Source organism: Electrona antarctica (genome assembly GCF_951216825.1).
Source record: "Electrona antarctica genome assembly, chromosome: 19".
Classification (NCBI taxonomy): domain Eukaryota; kingdom Metazoa; phylum Chordata; class Actinopteri; order Myctophiformes; family Myctophidae; genus Electrona; species Electrona antarctica.
In genome coordinates this window covers 38,954,560-38,980,499 of record NC_136800.1, presented here as the reverse complement: position 1 = coordinate 38,980,499, position 25,940 = coordinate 38,954,560, and the positions used below count along the sequence as shown (strand labels likewise).

At 41.0% G+C, this 25,940-nt stretch overlaps 1 protein-coding gene across 1 annotated transcript in view; it reads right to left on the bottom strand.

Annotated features, from left to right (window-relative positions):
• b4galt2 (UDP-Gal:betaGlcNAc beta 1,4- galactosyltransferase, polypeptide 2) overlaps nucleotides 1-25,940 on the bottom strand; it is a 343,648-nt gene that overhangs the window by 60,115 nt on the left and 257,593 nt on the right. Inside the window, exon 5 of the mRNA XM_079488696.1 lies at nucleotides 16,279-16,466. Coding sequence (XP_079344822.1) covers nucleotides 16,279-16,466 — 188 coding nt within the window. The remainder of the gene's footprint in view (nucleotides 1-16,278; nucleotides 16,467-25,940) is intronic.

The window sequence follows — 25,940 nt, the reverse complement described above, 5'->3', positions numbered from 1 at the left end:
ACAAGTGCTGTGTGTAGTGTAGCCACAGCATGTCACCCAGAGTCAGCACGACAGATTGATTGCCAGGTATGTTGTAGAGGAGATGCTCCCCATCTCAACAGTGCAGTTTGTTGCTTTCAGAAAACTGGTCAGCAAAATACAACTGAAAGGAAGGCCAATGTGCAGAAAACTGCAGATATACTTCCCTAATACCTGGACAGTGAATATTCTAAAATGGAAGATAGGGAGGTGTCTTTTCTCTTATTGTGCCACAGAACAACGAAAATCATAAATTCTTGTTTTTAATTATTATTATTTTTAAAGTACAGCAACTATAGTGCTAGTTACTTTCATCATTTAGTGGTTCTATATTGTTCTGAAGGAATTTGGAGCAATCATTTAGGTTTCTAGTATAGAGGCTCAAATGGCCTTAATCAACCGCTGCTTGAATAACAAGAGGTAGGTGAGAGACTCGTTCACACATAGGGAAACTGTTATTAGTTGAATGTTACATATAACTTAAATCAGGTGCAAGCAAAGAGGCCTGGTTAGCTTATTGTTGCTGTTCCTTTACATGATCACAAAGTAACTCACATGAATCACCCAACACGACAGTTGAATTTTATAATACAATATAAATGTATTTATTTCACACCATGTGCTGACCCTGCCTCAAAATCCTTCCGCCCCTGATAAAATAGACAACAATAATAAATTCCCGAACAAAATAAAGAGAAACCCAGGGTTTGATTGACTCAGTTTATGGTACCAGACATCATATGACATCATTATTCATGCTATTGATTATATGTAGGCTACCATAGAATATGTCCAATATGTTCATTATATTGAAACTAACAACTATACATTTATGTCATACATGGATGCTTGTGTTGTCACTTTCTCTGGGTGAGGTACGTGGGTGATTTTTGGAGCAATCATGTAATTAAATTTACATTTAATAGGAACTTGAATGACCTTAAAGTGTCTCAATGGCTCTGCTTGAATAACAAGATGGAGGCCAGAGAGACTCACTCATGTACAGGACATGAATAGTGCTGTTTATTTTACACGGAAATGGTGCAACTGGTGTTCCCTCATTACGTCTTGAGATTTCCAAGTCCAAACAGCTTTGATCAGTTCAGACAAAGAGGTGTCAAACATGTTTACTCTTCTTTCCCCCTCTGAGGGGAGATGATTGTCTCCTCTTTGAGTTAATTTGCACCTGAATTAAGAGATCTCCACTTGTTGATCACCCAGGATGCAAATGGATTTTATTTATCTTTTTATAATTTCCTGAAGGATAAAGTCGCTTCATGATTGAAGATTGATGAGTGATAGATCTGTGTGTTGTCTAAAAATATACTCTCCCGTCCGTCCAAAACAACACCGAAGCAAAATAAGTTTTGGTGTAGGCCAGGCCTGTCCCCGATTGTGATCACTAGGTACGCTGTTGACGGAAGATTTCACCCTTCTGAGCAGCGTACACTCACTACGCAAAGAACGTAAAAGACCACCGCGGCCCCGCCCGCCCTGTGCTCACCGTTATTTGCGCACTGTCCGTGCGCAAATAACGTAGCGCGCTCTTTGCCGACTTTGCGCAGGGCGGGCGGGGGCCTTTTGTGAATCAGGGAACCTATGCAGCCTGCGTAGTCTGCGTTTAGGAAGATTGCGAGGCAGCTGATTTATTATTCAATGTATGCCGGTGTCGGCGTGTCGCGTGGCAAATATAACTAATCTACAAGCTCACAACGCTTACCCACGGCACCGTCTCGCGAAAACTTGCACAGCATTTTTATTTTTTTAAATTCGAACCTTAATTTTATATATTCAGTTATTAATTTATTTTTTTGATTCGAAAATTCGTTCGAATATGGAATATTCGTTGGCAGCTCTAGGGCTCATTGATACATTCCCATGAATTCAAATCATTTGAGATGTCATCACAGAATATGCAGATGAACGTTGAACACTTACAGGACAAGGCTATGCTATTTAGACAATTTTGTTGGTCTCATTTATTGAGCATGTACCACACACAGAGTTCTACAATGGTCAAAAGTCAAGGTTACGGAGTACATACGGATGTAAACAAAGGCAGACAACCGCTATGTCTAGTTTACACATATCATACATGTATAAAGATCACCGTTTCCTTTTGGCCAAAGGAGACCTTTTGAAAAGTGCTTGACTTTCCCTCTGTTTGGAAGGTGTTCATTTGACTCTGCTGGTGTACAAATTCATACATTAACGTTAAACTGGTTCAGTTTTTTGGGTCCTGGTGTATCCTTCAAAATAAGGGTTTCACTGAAAGAAAATGCTGCCGTTTTACAGCTAATAATTGTATGAATAGCTGGCAGTGAATGTGTTAAGAAGTAGTACAAATAGCTGCTTGTAGATCTGCCATTTTCACTAGTTTTTGGTCCCGGACAAACATCTAATATCTCTTTTGGGTCTTGAGCTAAAATAAATTGGGAACCACTGCTTTAGAGCACGTTCAGTTTGATTCATGTTCAGTTTGATGAATGAATCAATTATCCAACAAACACAGTGGAAGAGCTACCCCTCTGCTGTATGAATGAATGAAGAGCTACCCCTCTGCTGTATAAATTAACTGAACACAGTGGAAGAGCTACCCCTCTGCTGTATAAATGAACTGAACACAGTGGAAGAGCTACCCCTCTGCTGTATAAATGAACTGAACACAGTGGAAGAGCTACCCCTCTGCTGTATAAATGAACTGAACACAGTGGAAGAGCTACCCCTCTGCTGTATAAATGAACTGAACACAGTGGAAGAGCTACCCCTCTGCTGTATAAGAGCTACCCCTCTGCTGTATAAATGAAGAGCTACCCCTCTGCTGTATAAATGAAGAGCTACCCCTCTGCTGTATAAATGAAGAGCTACCCCTCTGCTGTATGAATTAATGAAGAGCTACCCCTCTGCTGTATAAATGAAGAGCTACCCCTCTGCTGTATGAATTAATGAAGAGCTACCCCTCTGCTGTATAAATGAAGAGCTACCCCTCTGCTGTATGAATGAACAGCTACCCCTCTGCTGTATAAATTAATGAAGAGCTACCCCTCTGCTGTATAAATTAATGAAGAGCTACCCCTCTGCTGTATAAATTAATGAAGAGCTACCCCTCTGCTGTATAAATTAATGAAGAGCTACCCCTCTGCTGTATAAATTAATGAAGAGCTACCCCTCTGCTGTATAAATTAATGAAGAGCTACCCCTCTGCTGTATAAATTAATGAAGAGCTACCCCTCTGCTGTATAAATTAATGAAGAGCTACCCCTCTGCTGTATAAATGAATGGAAGAGCTACCCCTCTGCTGTATAAATGAATGGAAGAGCTACCCCTCTGCTGTATAAATGAAGAGCTACCCCTCTGCTGTATAAATGAAGAGCTACCCCTCTGCTGTATAAATGAAGAGCTACCCCTCTGCTGTATAAATTAATGAAGAGCTACCCCTCTGCTGTATAAATTAATGAAGAGCTACCCCTCTGCTGTATAAATTAATGAAGAGCTACCCCTCTGCTGTATAAATTAATGGAAGAGCTACCCCTCTGCTGTATAAATTAATGCTGAAATGAACTGAACAGATTTAATTTAATGAAACTTTAAATTAAATAGAAGTGAAATGAATATCGCATAATTGAACCAAACAGATATTTACTTGATACCACTACTTGATCTTCTATGGTGACTTTCAGTCACGACTGAATTAAATGTGATATAAATGCGTGTGGATATTTAAATGAATGCAACACAGCCTTATACCTCATCTTACAATGCCGGAGGAACGGCATTAACAATAGGACGTCCTGTGTTCGCACGTAAGCTGTGGAAATGATGTGGCTGGATTCATTAGTTCCTGTCATCCGTTGGGATCAAAACAAATTGAACGGAATTGCAATTAAATTATTTTAGGCCGAATCAAGGAGTAGCTGTTCAAGTCGAATTAGAAATGAAATGGACTGAATAGTAACATCATGCCAAATTAATTGAGACAACTGAGACATAACATTTAAGATCGCATTGCTGGCGCAACTCTCTCTCTCTCCGCGCATTGGCGCTGCTGAAAACCGAGTTGGAACACAACGCATGCATTCTCCCTTCTCCCGTAAAACTTCACCGACATTTTTCTTAAATGAGCAATCCTACCACACATAGCCTTATCAAAACGAGGCACGGAGGCAGTATTAATTCACAGAACAGAACACTGCATTGCAGGGCTGGACTGGGACAAAAATTCGGCCCGGGCATTTTCGCGTGAATTTGGCCCAGACCGGCCCACCACAACCAGCGCGCAGATAGGCAACATAATATTATGTGCCCCCCCCCCTGCACTGCACCGCCGGGGGGGGTCAGGGGGGGCGCTACCCCAGAATGGCAGCACGCCCGGACCTTTTCTGGTGGCCTGCCGCCTATTGGCCTGCCTGCCTGTCAAAAAAAAAAAAAAAAAGAAAAGTTTTTTTTTTTTTTTTTTTTTATCATGGCGGCCCCCTACGGTCGCGGCCCACCGGGAAAATGCCCGGTATGCCCGGTGGCCAGTCCAGCCCTGCTGCATTGCTGCTGCTGCTGCCGGACCGGCGCCGCAGTTCATCCTTAAGGCTCAAATGGCCTTAATCAACCTCTGCTTGAATAACAAGAGGTAGGAGAGAGACTCGTTCACACATAGGGAAACAAATAGTTGATTATTTGAATAACAAGAGGTAGGAGATAGACTCGTTCACACATAGGGAAACAAATAGTTGATTATTTGAATAACAAGAGGTAGGAGATAGACTCGTTCACACATAGGGAAACAAATAGTTGATTATTTGTAGCGCACTCACTCAATTGGTAATGGCCACAAAATAAAATATCGATGTGTCCACTGTTATTAGTTGAATGTTACATATAACTTAAATCAGGTGCAAGCAAAGAGGCCTGGTTAGCTTATTGTTGCTGTTACTTGATTGATTGATTGATTGAAGAATTTATTAACAGTTTGCAGAATTACAGTACATTTCAAGCACAAACTCAATACAAAGGCTGTTAACTGTGAGTGGACGACCCAATTAAGCATTACACTTGTGCCAATTTTCTTTCTGCCTTTTTAACTTAGACAAGCTAGAGAGAATTTGCCCACGTTGGAATGGTTGGTGGCTTCTATGCATTCTCTGGTGAACATGCAGGTTATTCATGTACAATAAACTGCATCCACATTCTTCACAAACCAAACACATTATTAAAGACCTTTCTGTTTCCCACTGCCTTTGATCAAGTTATTTTATTTCTCTTCATACATTGTAATAGCCCCCCCCCCCCTACTCATTCTGTTTAACTTATTTATAATTATCTCATATATTCATTATAGTTGGACTGTATATATTATTGAATCATGTTGACACTGCACATTTATTCATGCTATTGATTATATGTAGGCTACCATAGAATATGTGACCCCTCACAGTATTTTCAATAATGGGGTGTGAACATTACTGCACGTATTTACATAGAGTTGTTTCGATTGGCCATACCTATGTATTGTTCTCCAGTTTCACGTAGCCGTCGTCGTCCACTGAAGAAAAAAAAGTCGCTGCCAGTTTTGTGTTTGTGGTCTCCACACTACACACAGCTGTGCGTTCTGACGAGATTGTTGTAGTTACTTGTAATCCATTATTTTGCCCTTTATATCAGTGAACACGTGTAGCTATGTGTGGTTTAGCACTGTGTTTAAATCTTTGTAACTTTATTACCGTTGGATGCTGCTGCCTGATGATCAATACTGAAAGAATAACATTGCGTGTCCGCGTGGTCGCGCATCGCGGTGAAATCCGTCTTTTATATAATTTGTTCAATCCATGACATTGTTGTTGTTAGAAGAACAGCTCAAATATTGAATGTGATGACATGTGTAGTACAAATCCTGGTGTGATCTTCTTAAAACGTGGAAAGGATCATAACAAACGTCTAAGGTATTTTTTCCCCTGACTTTCTGTTGAAAAGATTTTAACTCTTTCACATCAGTGCACGGCTGATTTAAGCCATGCATTTAGGGGTAAAAAAGGTACCTTTGTACATATTAATAAGAATGTAATGTAAACATACAGCATTTTTAAATTTAGCAATTAAAAGCATGGGTCTAAAACTACAAGGCTGCAAATAGTTTTACTCCACATGTATTTATTTGAAAACTTAGCCTACTAGTTACTTTTTAGATTGTATTATTACAAAACATACACTAAACAACGTCAGTCCTATATTTCTATATTGCAATATTGATACTTTAACTTAAGTAAAACAACATGTACTTTAGCACACTGCCTACTAAGTGTTCACTGACAGCTAGCCTAGTGGGGGAGTGGTTAGTGGGTGGGGGAGTGCAAGCCATTAGGGGTGGAGACAAGTATCTATTGTCACACCCATTCCTGGGGCCCAGAGGTGCTAACATCTTTGGGATCTTTGCAGGGGAAATTCTCTGCTTTGGGGTTTCCAGTTCAACAAGTTTCAGATGGTCATATCTTCTTCATTTTTTTTCCAATTTCAATGAACAATACATCATATGAAAGCTTACATTATGTAGTTTCATAATATGTAAAAAACTGAAAAATGACCATGGCCCCCTTGTATATCAAACTACTGTGAGGGGTCACATATGTCCAATATGTTCATTATATTGAAACTAACAACTATACATTTATGTCATAAATGGATGCTTGTGTTGTCACTTTCTCTGGGTGAGGTACGTGGGTGATTTTTGGAGCAATCATGTAATTAAATTTACATTTAATAGGAACTTGAATGACCTTAAAGTGTCTCAATGGCTCTGCTTGAATAACAAGATGGAGGCCAGAGAGACTCACTCATGTACAGGACATGAATAGTGCTGTTTATTTTACACGGAAATGGTGCAACTGGTGTTCCCTCATTACGTCTTGAGATTTCCAAGTCCAAACAGCTTTGATCAGTTCAGACAAAGAGGTGTCAAACATGTTCACTCTTCTTTCCCCCTCTGAGGGGAGATGATTGTCTCCTCTTTGAGTTAATTTACACCTGAATTAAGAGATCTCCACTTGTTGATCACCCAGGATGCAAATGGATGAAAACACTGCCCGTAGATACCCAGTAAATGCAAAACGTGGTCTATGCAGACAGATTACTGTTCTGTACAAAACAACAACAGTCCTGTACAGAAACCAGACCACTCTTCAAAATGTACAGGGGGTGGAGTTGTATACTTCTACAAGTTAAGATGTCAAATATAGGCTATACATTAAAATATCACATCGTAACTTAAGTTATATAAGTAGTTATTTTATTCCTCTTAGTATAATAAAATCAAATGGTTACTGTCCATGTTATACATTACCTGGACCTGGTGTCCCCATCACACAAAGGGTTAATAATGAGAACTGTACATCCCTACACTAGGCTATTATGTTCTTTAGAATTACAGACTTGTGCTTTGACTCTGACAGTGTCTGTTCTCTTGGATTTCTATTGACTCCTGCTTTAATATTTATTCTTATATTTGCTTCTATATTACGTCAGATACTCATTGTTGAATCATGTTGGCACTTTACATATATTCACATGATTTATCCATTGTTTACCGAGCAATCTTTGTTCCTACTCTCACCTATGGTCATGACCGAAAGAATAAGGTTGCAAATATGTTCCGAAATGAGTTTTCTTCGACGGGTGGCTGGCATCTCCCTTAGAGATATGGTGAGAAGTTCAGTCACATGGATGGATGGATAGATAGATATATGAAATAGACATACTGTAGGTTATAATTATAGAGATGGGTTCATATATTGAAGCTAACAAAGCATTTTTCGTCATAGGTAGATTATTGTGTTACCACTTTATTCGTAGAAGGTTGCATGGAGCATGTCAGGGGAGGGAGGGGTGGAGAACAGTATGATAGCTTGTGATTGGTGGAGAGAGATGGCTCTATTGTTCTCTGTGGCCAATCATATCAAAACAGTTAGTGGTTCCACCTCAGGCTCTCTAGTATAAGAAGAGTATGTAGTTGTCAGTTCTCCACAACTCCTCCAGGATATCAATCATTTATGATCAGATCTGACTGTGGACTCCAGGTGAAAATGAACTCTAACAACCTCAACTCTGCTGAACAGGATGAAAACAACGACTATGGTATGTTTGCTCTCTCCCTTTAATTCCCCCTTTTGTCATATATCGTCATGTTTAAAACAAACTTGCCTCAATCACTATTCATGTTATACTCAATAATGTGTTATTGTAATGTGACTAGTAGCATTGCTGTAGAGTAGCTTTAGATCATTTCTGTCTTGCTTTTAGTATTAAAATATTCTTGTGCAACACAATGCGTTGTTGTGAGCTTGTAGAACTGTTAATTTATACATATTACTTAACAGCTTCTTTCTACCTCTCAACAATATTTCCGTTGTATTCGTTTCCAATCCAGTGTTGCATCATCAGTCTGACGTCCCTGTCCTACCAGAAGTGAATGAACAAAGAAGCATGGCTAAGCAAAAACGCCACTGCTGTGATCAGTGTGGAAAACACTTCCCTACAATGTCCAGCCTTAAAACCCACCAGAGAATTCACACTGGAGAGAAACCCTATGGATGTGATCAGTGTGGACACCACTTCTCTCAAATGTCCAAACTTAAAATACACCAGAGAATTCACACTGGAGAGAAACCCTATGGATGTGATCAGTGTGGACAACACTTCTCTCAAATGGCCCACCTTAAAAGCCACCAGAGAATTCACACTGGAGAGAAACCCTATGGATGTGATCAGTGTGGACAACACTTCTCTCAAATGGCCCACCTTAAAAGCCACCAGAGAATTCACACTGGAGAGAAACCCTATGGATGTGATCAATGTGGACAACACTTCTCTCAAATGTCCGGTCTTAAAAGCCACCAGAGAATTCACACTGGAGAGAAACCCTATGGATGTGATCATTGTGGACACAAGTTCTCTGACTTGTCCAGTCTTAAAAAACACCAGAGAATTCACACTGGAGAGAAACCATATGGGTGTGATCTGTGTGGACACAAGTTCTCTGACATGTCCAGCTTTAAAACCCACCAGAGAATTCACACTGGAGAGAAACCCTATGGATGTGATCAATGTGGACAACACTTCTCTCAAATGTCCGGTCTTAAAAGCCACCAGAGAATTCACACTGGAGAGAAACCCTATGGATGTGATCATTGTGGACACAAGTTCTCTGACTTGTCCAGTCTTAAAAAACACCAGAGAATTCACACTGGAGAGAAACCCTATGGATGTGATCAATGTGGACAACACTTCTCTCAAATGTCCGGTCTTAAAAGCCACCAGAGAATTCACACTGGAGAGAAACCCTATGGATGTGATCAGTGTGGACAACACTTCTCTAGAATGGAAGTTCTTAAAAGCCACAAGAGGATTCACTCTGGAGAGTAGTTGTGAGAGTGGTTGTGATCAGAGAGATGGAGAGAAACTATAAGATACTGTTTGAATGAACTGATCTTTTTAGTAGTATTTCTCATTCACCAATTTATTTTTTGTCTCAGTTTGTTCATGCTTTATATACAAATACAGTACAAAGAATACAACTTATTTTAGTGTTACTCAACAACTAAAACAAACTGCCAATTTATTACAAAATATGCGTTTTTAAAATGACACTTGATCTATGTAGTGACACATTATTTGTGTGTAGCCAATTACAAAATATGTGTTTTTTTTATTTGTTAAATCTACATAATGGTTGTGCAGTCCCAAATAAAGAGTCAAATCAAGAGTTGTTTGTTTTTTAGTTTTTCTTTTGAGTACTGTGTGTGTGTGGTAATTTCAGCCAATCACATGAAATACCCTTTGGAAGGCAATAACACATGGAGCAGGAGCACACAGGGGCACATTACATTTAGCAAGTAAATTAAGATGCTGTCATGAACAATCACATACTTTTGGTTTGTGGTTTGTGTGCTGTGTATCCATGACAGTAGCATCACAAGTGCTGTGTGTAGTGTAGCCACAGCATGTCACCCAGAGTCACCACGACAGATTGATTGCCAGGTATGTTGTAGAGGAGATGCTCCCCATCTCAACAGTGCAGTTTGTTGCTTTCAGAAAACTGGTCAGCAAAATACAACTGAAAGGAAGGCCAATGTGCAGAAAACTGCAGATATACTTCCCTAATACCTGGACAGTGAATATTCTAAAATGGAAGATAGGGAGGTGTCTTTTCTCTTATTGTGCCACAGAACAACCAAAAATCATAAATTATTGTTTTTAATTATTATTATTTTTAAAGTACAGCAACTATAGTGCTAGTTACTTTCATCATTTAGTGGTTCTATATTGTTCTGAAGGAATTTGGAGCAATCATTTAGGTTTCTAGTATAGAGGCTCAAATGGCCTTAATCAACCGCTGCTTGAATAACAAGAGGTAGGTGAGAGACTCGTTCACACCATAGAGTATATATATAATAGAGACTGAACTGGCGCGAAGCTCCGCCCCCCCAGCTATTCATGTCAGTGGAAGTTGCTCAGTGGCGTTTTGAAGCACCCGGAAGACTGCCGGAAGTCCCTCCCCGGACCTCAACTTTGAGGTCCTGAGTGACGTAGGGCAACCGAGCGCTCAACGTTAAAGCCCAGCTGCACGGGGTTTCCCGGTCATGAATCCACGGGTCCGCCTGTAGTCCCTCCTCCTACCACTAGGACCCAGAGCTTCAACGTTGGAAAGTCTGCCTGCCCCCTTGGTTCACACATAGGGAAACTGTTATTAGTTGAATGTTACATATAACTTAAATCAGGTGCAAGCAAAGAGGCCTGGTTAGCTTATTGTTGCTGTTCCTTTACATGATCACAAAGTAACTCACATGAATCACCCAACACGATAGTTGAATTTTATAATAAAATATAAATGTATTTATTTCACACCATGTGCTGACCCTGCCTCAAAATCCTTCCGCCCCTGATGAAATAGACAACAATAATAAATTCCCGAACAAAATAAAGAGAAACCCAGGGTTTGATTGACTCAGTTTATGGTACCAGACATCATATGACATCATTATTCATGCTATTGATTATATGTAGGCTACCATAGAATATGTCCAATATGTTCATTATATTGAAACTAACAACTATACATTTATGTCATACATGGATGCTTGTGTTGTCACTTTCTCTGGGTGAGGTACGTGGGTGATTTTTGGAGCAATCATGTAATTAAATTTACATTTAATAGGAACTTGAATGACCTTAAAGTGTCTCAATGGCTCTGCTTGAATAACAAGATGGAGGCCAGAGAGACTCACTCATGTACAGGACATGAATAGTAGTGTTTATTTTACACGGAAATGGTGCAACTGGTGTTCCCTCATTACGTCTTGAGATTTCCAAGTCCAAACAGCTTTGATCAGTTCAGACAAAGAGGTGTCAAACATGTTCACTCTTCTTTCCCCCTCTGAGGGGAGATGATTGTCTCCTCTTTGAGTTCATTTGCACCTGAATTAAGAGATCTCCACTTGTTGATCACCCAGGATGCAAATGGATGAAAACACTGCCCGTAGATACCCAGTAAATGCAAAACGTGGTCTATGCAGACAGAATTACTGTTCTGTACAAAACAACAACAGTCCTGTACAGAAACCAGACCACTCTTCAAAATGTACAGGGGGTGGAGTTGTATACTTCTACAAGTTAAGATGTCAAATATAGGCTATACATTAAAATATCACATCGTAACTTAAGTTATATAAGTAGTTATTTTATTCCTCTTAGTATAATAAAATCAAATGGTTACTGTCCATGTTATACATTACCCGGACCTGGTGTCCCCATCACACAAAGGGTTAATAATACATGGAGCAGGAGCACACAGGGGCACAGCATTTTATTTATCTTTTTATAATTTCCTGAAGGATAAAGTCGCTTCATAATTGAAGATTGATGAGTGATATAATATACTCTCCCGTCCGTCCAAAACAACACCGAAGCAAAATAAGTTTTGGTGTAGGCCAGGCCTGTCCCCGATTGTGATCACTAGGTACGCTGTTGACGGAAGATTTCACCCTTCTGAGCAGCGTACACTCACTACGCAAAGAACGTAAAAGACCACCGCGGCCCCGCCCGCCCTGTGCTCACCGTTATTTGCGCACTGTCCGTGCGCAAATAACGTAGCGCGCTCTTTGCCGACTTTGCGCAGGGCGGGCGGGGGCCTTTTGTGAATCGGGGAACCTATGCAGCCTGCGTAGTCTGCGTTTAGGAAGATTGCGAGGCAGCTGATTTATTATTCAATGTATGCCGGTGTCGGCGTGTCGCGTGGCAAATATAACTAATCTACAAGCTCACAACGCTTACCCACGGCACCGTCTCGCGAAAACTTGCACAGCATTTTAATTTTTTTAAATTCGAACCTTAATTTTATATATTCAGTTATTAATTATTTTTTTTGATTCGAAAATTCGTTGGAATATGGAATATTCGTTGGCAGCTCTAGGGCTCATTGATACATTCACATGAATTCAAATAATTTGAGATGTCATCACAGAATATGCAGATGAACGTTGAACACTTACAGGACAAGGCTATGCTATTTAGACAATTTTGTTGGTCTCATTTATTGAGCATGTACCACACACAGTTCTACAATGGTCAAAAGTCAAGGTTACTGAGTACATACGGATGTAAACAAAGGCAGACAACCGCTATGTCTAGTTTACACATATCATACATGTATAAAGATCACCGTTTCTTTTTGGCCAAAGGAGACCTTTTGAAAAGTGCTTGACTTTCCCTCTGTTTGGAAGGTGTTCATTTGACTCTGCTGGTGTACAAATTCATACATTAACGTTAAACTGGTTCAGTTTTTTGGGTCCTGGTGTATCCTTCAAAATAAGGGTTTCACTGAAAAAAAAATGCTGCCGTTTTACAGCTAATAATTGTATGAATAGCTGGCAGTGAATGTGTTAAGAAGTAGTAAAAATAGCTGCTCGTAGATCTGCCATTTTCACTAGTTTTTGGTCCCGGACAAACATCTAATATCTCTTTTGGGTCTTGAGCTAAAATAAATTGGGAACCACTGCTTTAGAGCATGTTCAGTTTGATTCATGTTCAGTTTGATGAATTAATCAATTATCCAACAAACACAGTGGAAGAGCTACCCCTCTGCTGTATAAATGAACTGAACACAGTGGAAGAGCTACCCCTCTGCTGTATAAATGAAGAGCTACCCCTCTGCTGTATAAATGAATGAAGAGCTACCCCTCTGCTGTATAAATGAAGAGCTACCCCTCTGCTGTATAAATGAATGAAGAGCTACCCCTCTGCTGTATAAATGAAGAGCTACCCCTCTGCTGTATAAATGAAGAGCTACCCCTCTGCTGTATAAATGAACTGAACAGTGGAAGAGCTACCCCTCTGCTGTATAAATGAACTGAACACAGTGGAAGAGCTACCCCTCTGCTGTATAAATGAACTGAACACAGTGGAAGAGCTACCCCTCTGCTGTATAAATTAATGAAGAGCTACCCCTCTGCTGTATGAATTAATGAAGAGCTACCCCTCTGCTGTATAAATGAATGAAGAGCTACCCCTCTGCTGTATAAATTAATGAAGAGCTACCCCTCTGCTGTATAAATTAATGAAGAGCTACCCCTCTGCTGTATAAATTAATGAAGAGCTACCCCTCTGCTGTATAAATTAATGAAGAGCTACCCCTCTGCTGTATAAATTAATGAAGAGCTACCCCTCTGCTGTATAAATTAATGAAGAGCTACCCCTCTGCTGTATAAATTAATGAAGAGCTACCCCTCTGCTGTATAAATTAATGAAGAGCTACCCCTCTGCTGTATAAATTAATGAAGAGCTACCCCTCTGCTGTATAAATTAATGAAGAGCTACCCCTCTGCTGTATAAATTAATGAAGAGCTACCCCTCTGCTGTATAAATTAATGGAAGAGCTACCCCTCTGCTGTATAAATTAATGAAGAGCTACCCCTCTGCTGTATAAATTAATGAAGAGCTACCCCTCTGCTGTATAAATGAATGAAGAGCTACCCCTCTGCTGTATAAATTAATGAAGAGCTACCCCTCTGCTGTATAAATTAATGAAGAGCTACCCCTCTGCTGTATAAATTAATGAAGAGCTACCCCTCTGCTGTATGAATGAATGAAGAGCTACCCCTCTGCTGTATAAATTAATGAAGAGCTACCCCTCTGCTGTATAAATTAATGAAGAGCTACCCCTCTGCTGTATAAATTAATGGAAGAGCTACCCCTCTGCTGTATAAATTAATGAAGAGCTACCCCTCTGCTGTATAAATTAATGAAGAGCTACCCCTCTGCTGTATAAATTAATGAAGAGCTACCCCTCTGCTGTATAAATTAATGAAGAGCTACCCCTCTGCTGTATAAATTAATGAAGAGCTACCCCTCTGCTGTATGAATGAATGAAGAGCTACCCCTCTGCTGTATAAATTAATGAAGAGCTACCCCTCTGCTGTATAAATTAATGAAGAGCTACCCCTCTGCTGTATAAATTAATGAAGAGCTACCCCTCTGCTGTATAAATTAATGAAGAGCTACCCCTCTGCTGTATAAATTAATGAAGAGCTACCCCTCTGCTGTATAAATTAATGAAGAGCTACCCCTCTGCTGTATAAATTAATGAAGAGCTACCCCTCTGCTGTATAAATTAATGAAGAGCTACCCCTCTGCTGTATAAATTAATGCTGAAATGAACTGAACAGATTTAATTTAATTAAACTTTAACCCATTTAGGCCCGACCTCAAAATTAAAAAAGAAAATTATTCTAAATCCTCCAGTTTTCTGAAATAAATATTTTCACGATTTTTCAAAAATAGCAGACCTACAAGCTCGTAGCGCGCCACTCGGTGGCGCGCTACGAGCTTGTAGATCTGCTATTTTTCAAACGCTAAATTATAACATAATGTTTAAAACACCAAAAGGGGTTCCCGCCCAAAATGGGTTAAATTAAATAGAAGTGAAATGAATATCGCATAATTGAACCAAACAGATATTTACTTGATACCACTACTTGATCTTGTATGGTGACTTTCAGTCACGACTTGAATTAAATGTGATATAAATGCGTGTGGATATTTAAATGAATGCAACACGGCCTTATACCTCATCTTACAATGCCGGAGGAACGGCATTAACAATAGAACGTCCTGTGTTCGCACGTAAGCCGTGGAAATGACGTGGCTGGATTCATTAGTTCCTGTCATCCGTCGGGATCAAAACAAATTGAACGGAATTGCAATTAAATTATTTTAGGCCGAATCAAGGAGTAGCTGTTCAAGTCGAATTAGAAATGAAATGGACTGAATAGTAACATCATGCCAAATTAATTAAGTACGTGTGGGAAGTGCACAAACACAATGGTGAGCTGTTCAATGGATGTTTCTACAAGCAACTCCCACAGAGTCCAGGTCAACAGACCATACGAGGAGAGGAGAGGAGAGGAGAGGAGAGGAGGTGGCTCAGGGGTAGAGTTCCCGGATGGTAACCGCAAGGTCGCCAGTTCGAACCCGGGCTCCCCCAGAGTTAGTGTCGAAGTGTCCTTGAGCAAGACACTGAACCCCAAATTTCTCCTGATACAATTGCTGGTTGGTACCTTGCATGGTTTCTGCCGCCATTGGTGTATGAATGTGTGTGTGAATGTAATGCACAATCTATGTAAAGCGCCTTGGATAAAGGCGCTATATAAATGCACCATTTACCATTTACCATTTAGGAGAGGAGAGGAGAGGAGAGGAGAGGCCGGTGAGGTGAGAAGAGAAGAGAAGAGAAGAGGAGAAGAGTGGCCGGTAAAGCAGTCGGATGGGAACCGCACGGTTCCCAGTTCGATCCCGGTCTCCCCCAGAGTTTGTGTCCTTGAGCAAGACTCTGAATTCCTAATTGCTCCTGATGTGCAGGTTAGTTTAGTGCCTTGCATGGATTCCCCTGACATCGGTGTACGGATGTGTGAATGTAATGCACAATCTTGTGTAAAGCGCTCCAAAGCGCTATATAATTGCACCATTTAACATTGAGAAGAGGAGAGGGATATATATTTGGCCATGGACCCCCATCTTAAAATAGTTTTGTTCCATGCAGGACCCCCACCCAGAAGAGAAGATTTGTATTAAAAAAATAATAGCAGATGTAAAAGCTTGGGACAAAGTGACGCTCTGTGATCTTATATATCGGCTATTTTTGAGAACCACTGAGCTCATCTCACTTGTATAGCTACAATCTAAAAGAACGGTTTCAATGGGTTAAGAGACCCCAGAAATCAAACCCACCTGAAGCCAAACTTGTCCATAGCGATGGCGAAGTGCCTGGGCTGGTCGTAGCAGTGGTAGAGGTTGCGGTCGTCCATGGGGATCAGGTCCACGTCGCTGAAGATGAAGCAGTCGTACTCGCCGTCCTTCATAGCCTCCGTGTAGCCCACGTTCAGCAACTTGGCCCGGTTAAACGTGTCCTCACCTAGCTGCAAATGGGGGCGAGATCAGGAGAGATCCTCAGTTGTGTTGTTCACATTGTACTCAATGGAAGACAGGCATTTTTGCGTAATCATTGTCACCTGTCCGACAGGCTCTGCGTAGGGTTGGCAACCACCTGAAAGAATTACGGGACAACCAACCGGGCTTCCCTTATTTCCATGAAAGATAAAATCTCACTGTATATGGTATATATATATAGCTTTTGTATATTATATTATCGACTTGAACCCCGGAATCCATATTCTGAGGGTTAGGTGGGGGGAATTAGCCCAAAATAGCCGATCTACAGGCTCAGAACGCGCCGCCACTGTGTAGACAGAAAAAAATTTCACACAGAAAAGTACGCAGACAATTCGAGTCTAGTTAACTAAGTCGAGAGGGTTTTAGTGGTTAGCGGCCTGTTTTACATACATGTGAGCAGTTTGAAATTTGAAGATGTGTGTCATTGACCGATTCCCAAAAATTAAGAATAAAGTGTGTCCCTTTATCACTTCAATAAGGGACGCATCTTTTCATTTTTAAATAAGGGTCAATTCCGTATTTCAAGGGACGGCTGGCAACCCTGGCCCCAGGCAAGGGTACAGCAACCCCATGAGCTAGCTCAAGTGCGTCATCATATTGCTGAGTGATTAATTTAGTTCTGTTAATGTCCAACATCTGTTGATGAACCACCTGCTGCCCTCCAGGCAACACCACCACAAGGCATTAGCTGAGTGTGTCCTTAGCCACCCTTGTTAATAATTTGGAAGAGATAACTTTTGTTTATGTTTGTAATCACTTGTGGTCCATTAAACTTTTAGTACATTACATTCACAAATGGGCATAGGTTTCAACTTTTACACTGGGCGGGTGGGGACTGGATGGAACCCCCTGCAACTTTCCACAAACAAGAGACAGCTGACATTTGTTATAAACTTTAATAAAAATGGGTTTGATTGGTTCAAAATCAAATACATTGTGATAGCTGATCAACGTTGTGTTTGTGCACAAGGTGCAGCAGCAGTAACAGTATTTTTGGTGCCAATGTGGATCGTAGCCATGTGTTTTCCGCCTTCTCAGGGCACTGAAAGTTCGCTCAGCCTCTGCAGAGGATACAAGATCCATCAACCAGAACAGAGCTTCCACCTAAGGAAACAATTCATCCTAAAGTCTAAAGTCTCTTTATCTCTCCTGGTCGTAACTTAGACTACTGTAGACTAGTGTATGCCCACTGACTGTTCATTTACCAAACCAATTCCTAGACCCAGTAATTGTCACGCAGACAGATCAATCATGATTTGTTTTTAAGTGGTGCAAACCACTTCCTTAAGTGACTATGTGTGTGGGTGCCTGCCTGGCTGCCTGGGTATGTCTGAGCACGAAAACAGCATGGTTGTTTTTCACCACCTGTGTGCAACCTACTGTAACACACACACACAAACACACACGCACATATTAACTGTATATATGGTGATTTCAGGTGTGCCTGCAGTACAGTACAGTACAGTACAGTACAGTACAGTACAGTACAGTACAGTACAGTACAGTACAGTACAGTACAGTACAGTACAGTACAGTACAGTACAGTACAGTAGAGGGACCCCCACACGGTAACTCTGTCATTTCTCTCAACCGTTTCGGACGTGGGGCGGCTCGCCGGAATCGGGCCGGAACCCTGGGTGCGTTCCTGTGGGTCTGGAACTCCCCCCCCCCCCCCCCCACCCACCCCCGGGGACCCCCACATGGAGTTGCACCACTTACTTCACACGGGTGTGATTTTTTGTTCTTTATTAACCCAGGGTAGTAGCTGAGCACAAGTGCTGCACATAGAAGGGGGACAACGGAGACAGCGGCTATTTTTTACCTGACAAATACATTTTTACAAGCATTTGGGGAGGATGATTCAAGGACATCTACTTTGCATTCACGAAAACACCTGAGAACTTCTAGATGGGAAACAAATTTCTGTGAAATCCAAAATAAACAACCTAAAAGTTTAACATAATCACAGATAGGCTATAGCTGAGACATTAAGAGCCTCAGGCACACAGCTGCATAATTGTGGCAAAACACGATCGATATAATAACCTTGTTTCAAACCAAGCACTCAAGCGGTCATCATCAGGTTAAGCTATTGCAGAAGTTTGGTGGAGTTGTTAAGTGCCTTTCTATTTCCATTTAATGTGTTTATTTATCCCTGCAATCAGTAAGCATTGAGGTGTGTATTGAATCCAAGCGCACTAAGTTGGCACAGAGTAAAGCCATCTGTTTTGCAGGATCTATTTGGCTCTTGCTCAACATCCTAACTGAGTTAAACATATAGTCTTCCTCACCGATCTGCAACGCAAGAACTTCTTGGTGACATTAGTAATGGGAGAGTATTTCAGATATCACAGGTTTCACAGCTACATTAATCACCAGCAAATGATGACGATGTAATGCACTCCACATCTAGTACAAATTGCTGTGGGCATTGACCCCAAGCAGGTTCAGCAGTTTTGGCAACTGGCAAGGCCTTAACACATCTGTTATTGCATAGCTAGTAGCTACACTGTATGTAACCCAGTCTCAACAGTTTGGCTCAGACAAATGCCTCCTTGCCAAGTGGCAAGGAGGCATTCTGGGAGGGGTACAGTGCTGTAAGAACTAGAAAGGTGAGCTCAGTACAATGAAAATATCCGCCAGGAGGCAAGCCCTATATAAATAATACTTACTGTACTGTCTAAACTCTCTCTCTCTCTCTCTCTCTCTCTCTCAAACTGTAAATCATAGTTGAAAACAGTACTTTGATTTGATGTCGGCTATACTCGTTCTACGTTTTCCACCAGAAAGTGCCACTTGAACACAATGGGCCCCATTTATCAATCTAAGGCAGAAAGCAGTGTAGATCCGACCACAGTAATCATCTCACAACAGGTCTCACATGTGAGAGATGAATAGGGCTAGCTGTGCATGCGTGCGTGCGTGTGTGTGTGTACGTGTGCGCGCGCGCGTGGGTGTCACACTGAGACTTAGTAATGGAGGGAGAGAAAATGAAAGATAATATCAGCAATGACCATATTTTCAATTGAATGAATAGAAACACTGTATGCAGGTGGGAGATGTGTTTTATAATATCTCTTCTCTCTCTCATCTAGCAGATATTCTAAGGGAACAGATCGAGCAACACAGATTTTTTTGAGCTTGTAGACCACAAGCTCAAAAACTGCACAAGGACATAATAAGGGCTGATTCATACTCCTATTTTACCGCTGTTTCGGCGCTGTAGTGCCGAAATGATTTCGGCTCGTCAGAAAATTTCAGTAGCACCGAAGAGCCGACTTTAGGACGGTACCCCCCCCCCCCCCCCCCCCCCCGAACCTCAAATGACGTCACATTGTAGGCTCTACAGCGCCGAACCGACTTTTATTCGGCTCTAAAATAGGAGTATGAATCGGCCCTAATACTGACATAATAGTGTCCTGTTAATTATGGACAGAATTGCAACAAGTAAGGATATTGCTCATTGTGGTGAACGCTATCTGGGTATTGAAGTGGAAAGTGGAAAACAAAACGAAACGTGTCATTACAAAGGATTTACCCCGGCGATTCTCAACCTGCTGTCTTCACATTTTAACCTTTTATGTTTTTGAGTGGTGTAAACCACTCCTACAACTGGCTTTGTTAGTCTGTGCAGAAAAAATGAGCATGGTTGCTATGTTCACCCTGTTCACCCGGGTGTGATTTCATTACGTCAGACATGATTTCATTACGTCAGACAGGCTATATAAGACCTTACACCACTCAGTTCACACGGGTGTGATTTTTTATTTATTAATACCCTACTAGATCATCCATCCTACAGTGTCACACTGAAGCATCAAAAGTAGCAGATCTGCAAGCTCGAAACGTGGCGCGAAGCGTCACGCTTTGAGCATGTAGATCTGTTGCTTGGCCCAGCCTGTATGATGTCTGTTCTAGAGGGGCGGGTGCCGGTCGAAAAACAAACTCAAATCTTTGTTTCTGGATGCCCCTGGCACTAAATATTTTCAAATATTCGTATGCTGTATCATTTTGGGTTACGTCCTTGACATGGAAAAAAGTCTGAGAAACACTGCTACAGTATATATGATACAGCAAGGAGAAATCTGTGGCGAATAAGGACACCAAAATGAGCCTGTTTGTAATGAAGTCCCACAAGACATCAACCAACCCAGGTCCAGGTACACACCTAATTAATATGCAGTAGTAAGGTTACCACAGGTCAGAATGTCTTTTCTCAGATCTGCGTTGTGTGTATATGTAACATTTCCCTCGTAGCGCAGTAGATTAACCCATTCTGGGCGGGAACCCCTTTTGGTGTTAGCATTACGTTATGCTTTAGCTATTGAAAAATACCAGATCTACAAGCTCATAGCTTGTAGATCTGCTATTTTTGAAAAATCAAAGAACCACTGACATAGAAACATAGCTTTTTCAGAAAACTGTCAGGATGTAGAAGACATTTTTAGAATCTGATCTCAGGTCAGAATGGGTTAATGTCATCCGAGCGACTACAACAGTGTCTTTGCATGTGTCGCATGCAGTCACGTACTGTACCTGCTAAGCCGTCCACAGGGAAAAACGCCCACTTGGTGACAGTGCAGAGGAATCAGCGAAGTGATTAATGCATCTGCCGTGTGTTCTTTGATTTTGTTCATGCACACTTTCTTTGTGCCATATATCGTTGCTGTCGGGTCGGAAAACTCCTCCTTTGTCCAAAACTGTTACTTTTCAGGATTATATTCAAAAGTATCACAAATGGCAGATCTACACGCGACACGTTTTGAGCTTATAGATCTGCTATAGTTTCGACACTTTTGTGTGACGCCGTAGTATGATCAAGTAGGACATTAATTTACGATTTTCTTTTTTTTAAATTGAAGTATGGAGATAGAAGATTACGACAGTAACGACGTACCAACCTTCGGACCGACTGTGAATTAAGTACAAGGTGTAATCCTCCCCGGTATAATCCCACAGAATCCCACAAATTCACTGTAAACAGCGAGTTCAATGGGTTGAAAGGCAATCTAATGACAGGGCAGCCAAGCTGGTGCTGACTCCCTCAGTATTGACCTATAATCTTTAGTCTTGGTTGCAGATTATTTCGATCGATTTCTTTTTTTTAAATGATTGCAATGTGTTTGTCAGTGTCTGCAACCACTAAGTCAAATTATCTCTTATGTGTGACATTCTGTAATTACTAAAAAAGTAATTGAACACAGGCCTAAATGGCCAGAGGCTTAACATGGATTATATCTTCCACCATTATTTCACAGCACGTTTCATTTTAACCCAGTAATCATGTTCTATAAGAATAGGTGATACTCCTTTCAAAATATATTTTCGTTATCTCATTTTGAAATGAAACTCCATATAGTGTTCCAGTTCAAAAGAAAGTCATCTCTCCTCTTCTCAGATAAGAAGTGAAAGTGAAACAGTGCTTCTCTTTTTCCAACTTCAGCTTCCAATCAATAGAGCTAATCATTCTAATCTTCTCAAAGAAGTACCAGAGATAGAGAGAGAGAGAGAGAGAGAGAGAGAGAGAGAGAGAGAGAGAGAGAGAGAGAGAGAGAGAGAGAGAGAGAGAGAGAGACAGTGTGATAGACAAAGATTGATAGCACTGATATATAGACAGATGGAAAGGTACAGGGAGCAGGGTGGAGAAGACATGGACCCACCATGCGGTTCTATTAGCCAGCTGGAGAAGACATGGACCCACCAAGCGGTTCTATTAGCCAGCTCAGCCAGATAAGGTAATACGTCTTCAAAAAGCCAGACGGCCTAGTATCTTGTTCTCCCTCCCAGTGAGTTCCAGAGCTCATTAAACCATTATTGGAGTCATTTTCATCATAATCATAATAAGAAGCCGTGTCTCTGTGAACCTCTCGGCAGCTGCACCTCAACGGATCGCCATACAGGAGTATTGGCTTCTCTAATCGCTCCTCGCTGTGTCATGATCCCATCATTCAGCAGGCATCCCATCACTGGGATGTCTGCTAAATGCATCCCAGCGATGCATCCCCCCCCCCCCCCCCCCCCACACACACACACACACACACACACACACACCCTCAAAGAGAATATTCATGGTTTACAAAAACATTATAATAATTTCAACATTTTTGATAAAAAACGTTGGGCCGCCCGTTCTGCAAGCTTGTACATCTGCTATTTTGGATGAAGTGATTCAAATGATTGTCTTGTACACACACACCCCCTGGACCATCCCCCGGGAGAACTGATGCTGTAGTAAAGCGATAGGTACAGTACTACCGTATATTCATTTCTCACCATTCTAAGGTCAGTTGGTTCGTCCACCTGTCCGTCTGTCTGTAACCGTCTGCAACCGACTTTGGTCCCAACGAATGAAAACTAATGGCTGCATTGCCATAGCATTTGCTGGAACATTTATGCTCACCGGAGAATGACCCCTACAGATTTGGGTGACCCCCACGGCCTTTCATCTAGCGTCACCCGTTGGCCAAAAGGCACCATATAGTACTTCATCTTATTTAACTTTAAAGCGTTACAAAATTGTGTTTATCCTTTCCGTAAATATCCAGTCTGGCACTAATATTATTCTCTTCCTCGTTTCAACTACTTTCAACAGGGTGTTATAGTAAAGTATATCCAATCTACAGGCTATTTTCAAGGCCTAGGATGAAATATGAATATGGCTTGAGGCTGAGTTGGTCGTTTTCAAACCACTTTGTGTCTGGTTGGGTGACTCCTTGAAGTGCAATTTAAGCCAGTAATTCATGTGGGTGAATTTGAGCATGAAGTCTTGAAGTGATAAAATAGTTCTGGTCAACCCTTCACCTCCAGCTCTAGAAGATTTCACTCCAATACATTTCAAAGGCAAATGTTGGACTTTTGACTCTATGCTACATTTCTCGGAAGGGAAAATAAATATACAGTACATTATGAATCAGCCACTTAACCCATTTAGGCCTGAGATCAGATTCTAAAAATGTCGTCTACATCCTGACAGTTTTCTGAAAAAGCTATGTTTCTTCGATTTTTCAAAAATAGCAGACCTACAAGCTCGTAGCGCGCCACTCGGTGGCGCGCTATGAGCTTGTAGATCTGCTATTTTTCAATAGCTAAAGCATAACATAATGCTAACACCAAAAGGGGTTCCCGCCCAAAATGGGTTAAGCCCCGTTTCAAATATTGTGGAACATACCTGATCTACAAGCTCACAATGCGTGGAGTTGTAGGGATCACTTATTTTTTGCTCCCGAACCGATTCGGATCATTTGATTTTGAGCATCTGCCGATACCGATTTTTCCCCTATCCGATATTTATATTTTTGAGTGGTGCAAACCACTCCAACAACCAGCTTTGTCTGTATCTATGTATCTATGTGTCTATGTGTCTATGTATGTGTGTACCTGTACGTGGGACCCAAATAAATGAGCATGGTTACTATGGTCACTGACATTACGTCAGACCACAGCTGATCAGGCTATATAAGACCTTGCACTCAGTTCACACGGGTGTTATTTTTATAGAACACTAATGCCATATCACAAAAGTACAATATCCAAAATCACAGATTATATCCAGTCTAATATCATGATATGGATTATAATAATATTGATACTAGGGATGTCCCGATCACGTTTAATTTGCTCCCGATCCGATTCCGATCATTTGAAAATGACGTGATCGGCCCCGATTTCCGATCACGCGATCGGATCGGGACAACCCTATGAAGTTGTGTGCTTGTGTAGATCTGTTGCTATTTTCTAAATGTATACATTTCGATACAGCAATGCATTGACATTAAAAAATAAGTATACTTTTGCAATTTGTGTGAATATTTAAGTCATTTTAAAGAAAGTACTCCATTAGTAACTTTCACTTGTATTAGAGTAATATTTGGCCAGAAATATCTATACTTTGCCATCTGGAGCTACTTAATATGTACACAATATCAATGGAGTGGCTAATTAACCAGCTCGTCAAGCCCGAGATAATAAAGCTGAAGGTGGGGAAAAGGCTGCTGTCAGATTCACAGAAACTCCTCTGAAATATTATAATATTCCTTCCTCCCCATATCTGAGGTACAGTATGTTAGCTTCACAGGCTTAACCCATTTTGGGCGGGAAGGGAACCCCTTTTGGTGTTTCAAGCATTCTGTTATACTTTAGCTATTGAAAAATAGCAGATCTACAAGCTCATAGCGCGCCACCGAGTGGCGCGCTATGAACTTGTAGATCTGCTATTTTTTTAAAAATCGTAAAAATGCGGCACAAATCTTTGAATAGGTATATATTCTTTCAGAGGGAACGTTTTTTTTTTTTTTTCGAAGTCAGGTTTGAATGGGTTAACATGCCGTAGAGACTGCCTTTGAAAAGCTTTCCACAGCTTTATAATCCCGTTTGAATGTGCGTGCTCGCACACGCACACACACACGCACACACACACACACACACACACACACACAGACACAGACACAGACACACACACACACACACACACACACACACACACACACACACACACACACACACACACACACACACACACACACACACCTATCTTATACATGCGACTCCATTCCTCTGCAAAAATAAGAAATGTCAGATTAACCTTTAAAAGACGTATCCTATATCTTTTCATAATCCAGCACACCTGCTGTGGTGGATATCATTTCAAAATGATATCCGCCGTTAGCTATTGTTATTGCCAGCATTAAAATATAATCACTGTATGAGTTACTATTGAAGTACTCAATACTGTAACCAACACCTTAAATATAATCACTGTATGAGTTACTATTGAAGTAGACTCAATACCGTAACCAACACCTTAAATATAATCACTGTTTGAGTTACTATTGAAGTAGACTCAATACCGTAACCAACACCTTAAATATAATCACTGTTTGAGTTACTATTGAAGTAGACTCAATACCGTAACCAACACCTTAACCCATTTTGACCTGAGATCAGATTCTAAAAAGGTCTTCTACATCCTGACAGTTTTCTGAAAAACCTATGTTTCTATGTCAGTGGTTCTTCGACTTTTCAAAAATAGCAGACCTACAAGCTCGTAGCGCGCCACTCGGTGGCGCGCTATGAGCTTGTAGATCTGCTATTTTTCAATAGCTAAAGCATAACATGACGCGAACACCATAAGGGGTTCCCGCCCAAAATGGGTTAATTGCAAAAAAAGAAAGAAAAATAAAGCATAAGGGTGCAGAAGTACGGTTCTGAATCAAATAATTTTAATCGCTGCTACTAGAGAGAGCAAGATGCTGCCACAGGCACGGAAGCATTCATTAAAACTTCACAACTTGGCGAGGGACAAAATGCTGCCGTCTGTAATTATCACACCCAGCTCCCTGACAGAGATCAGCTCAAATTAACCTCACTGGTTAACACTTTGTGTGCCCACGCAAAAGTGGGTGAAAATCACTTTCACCTAGAAAATCCATTAATTTATTTTA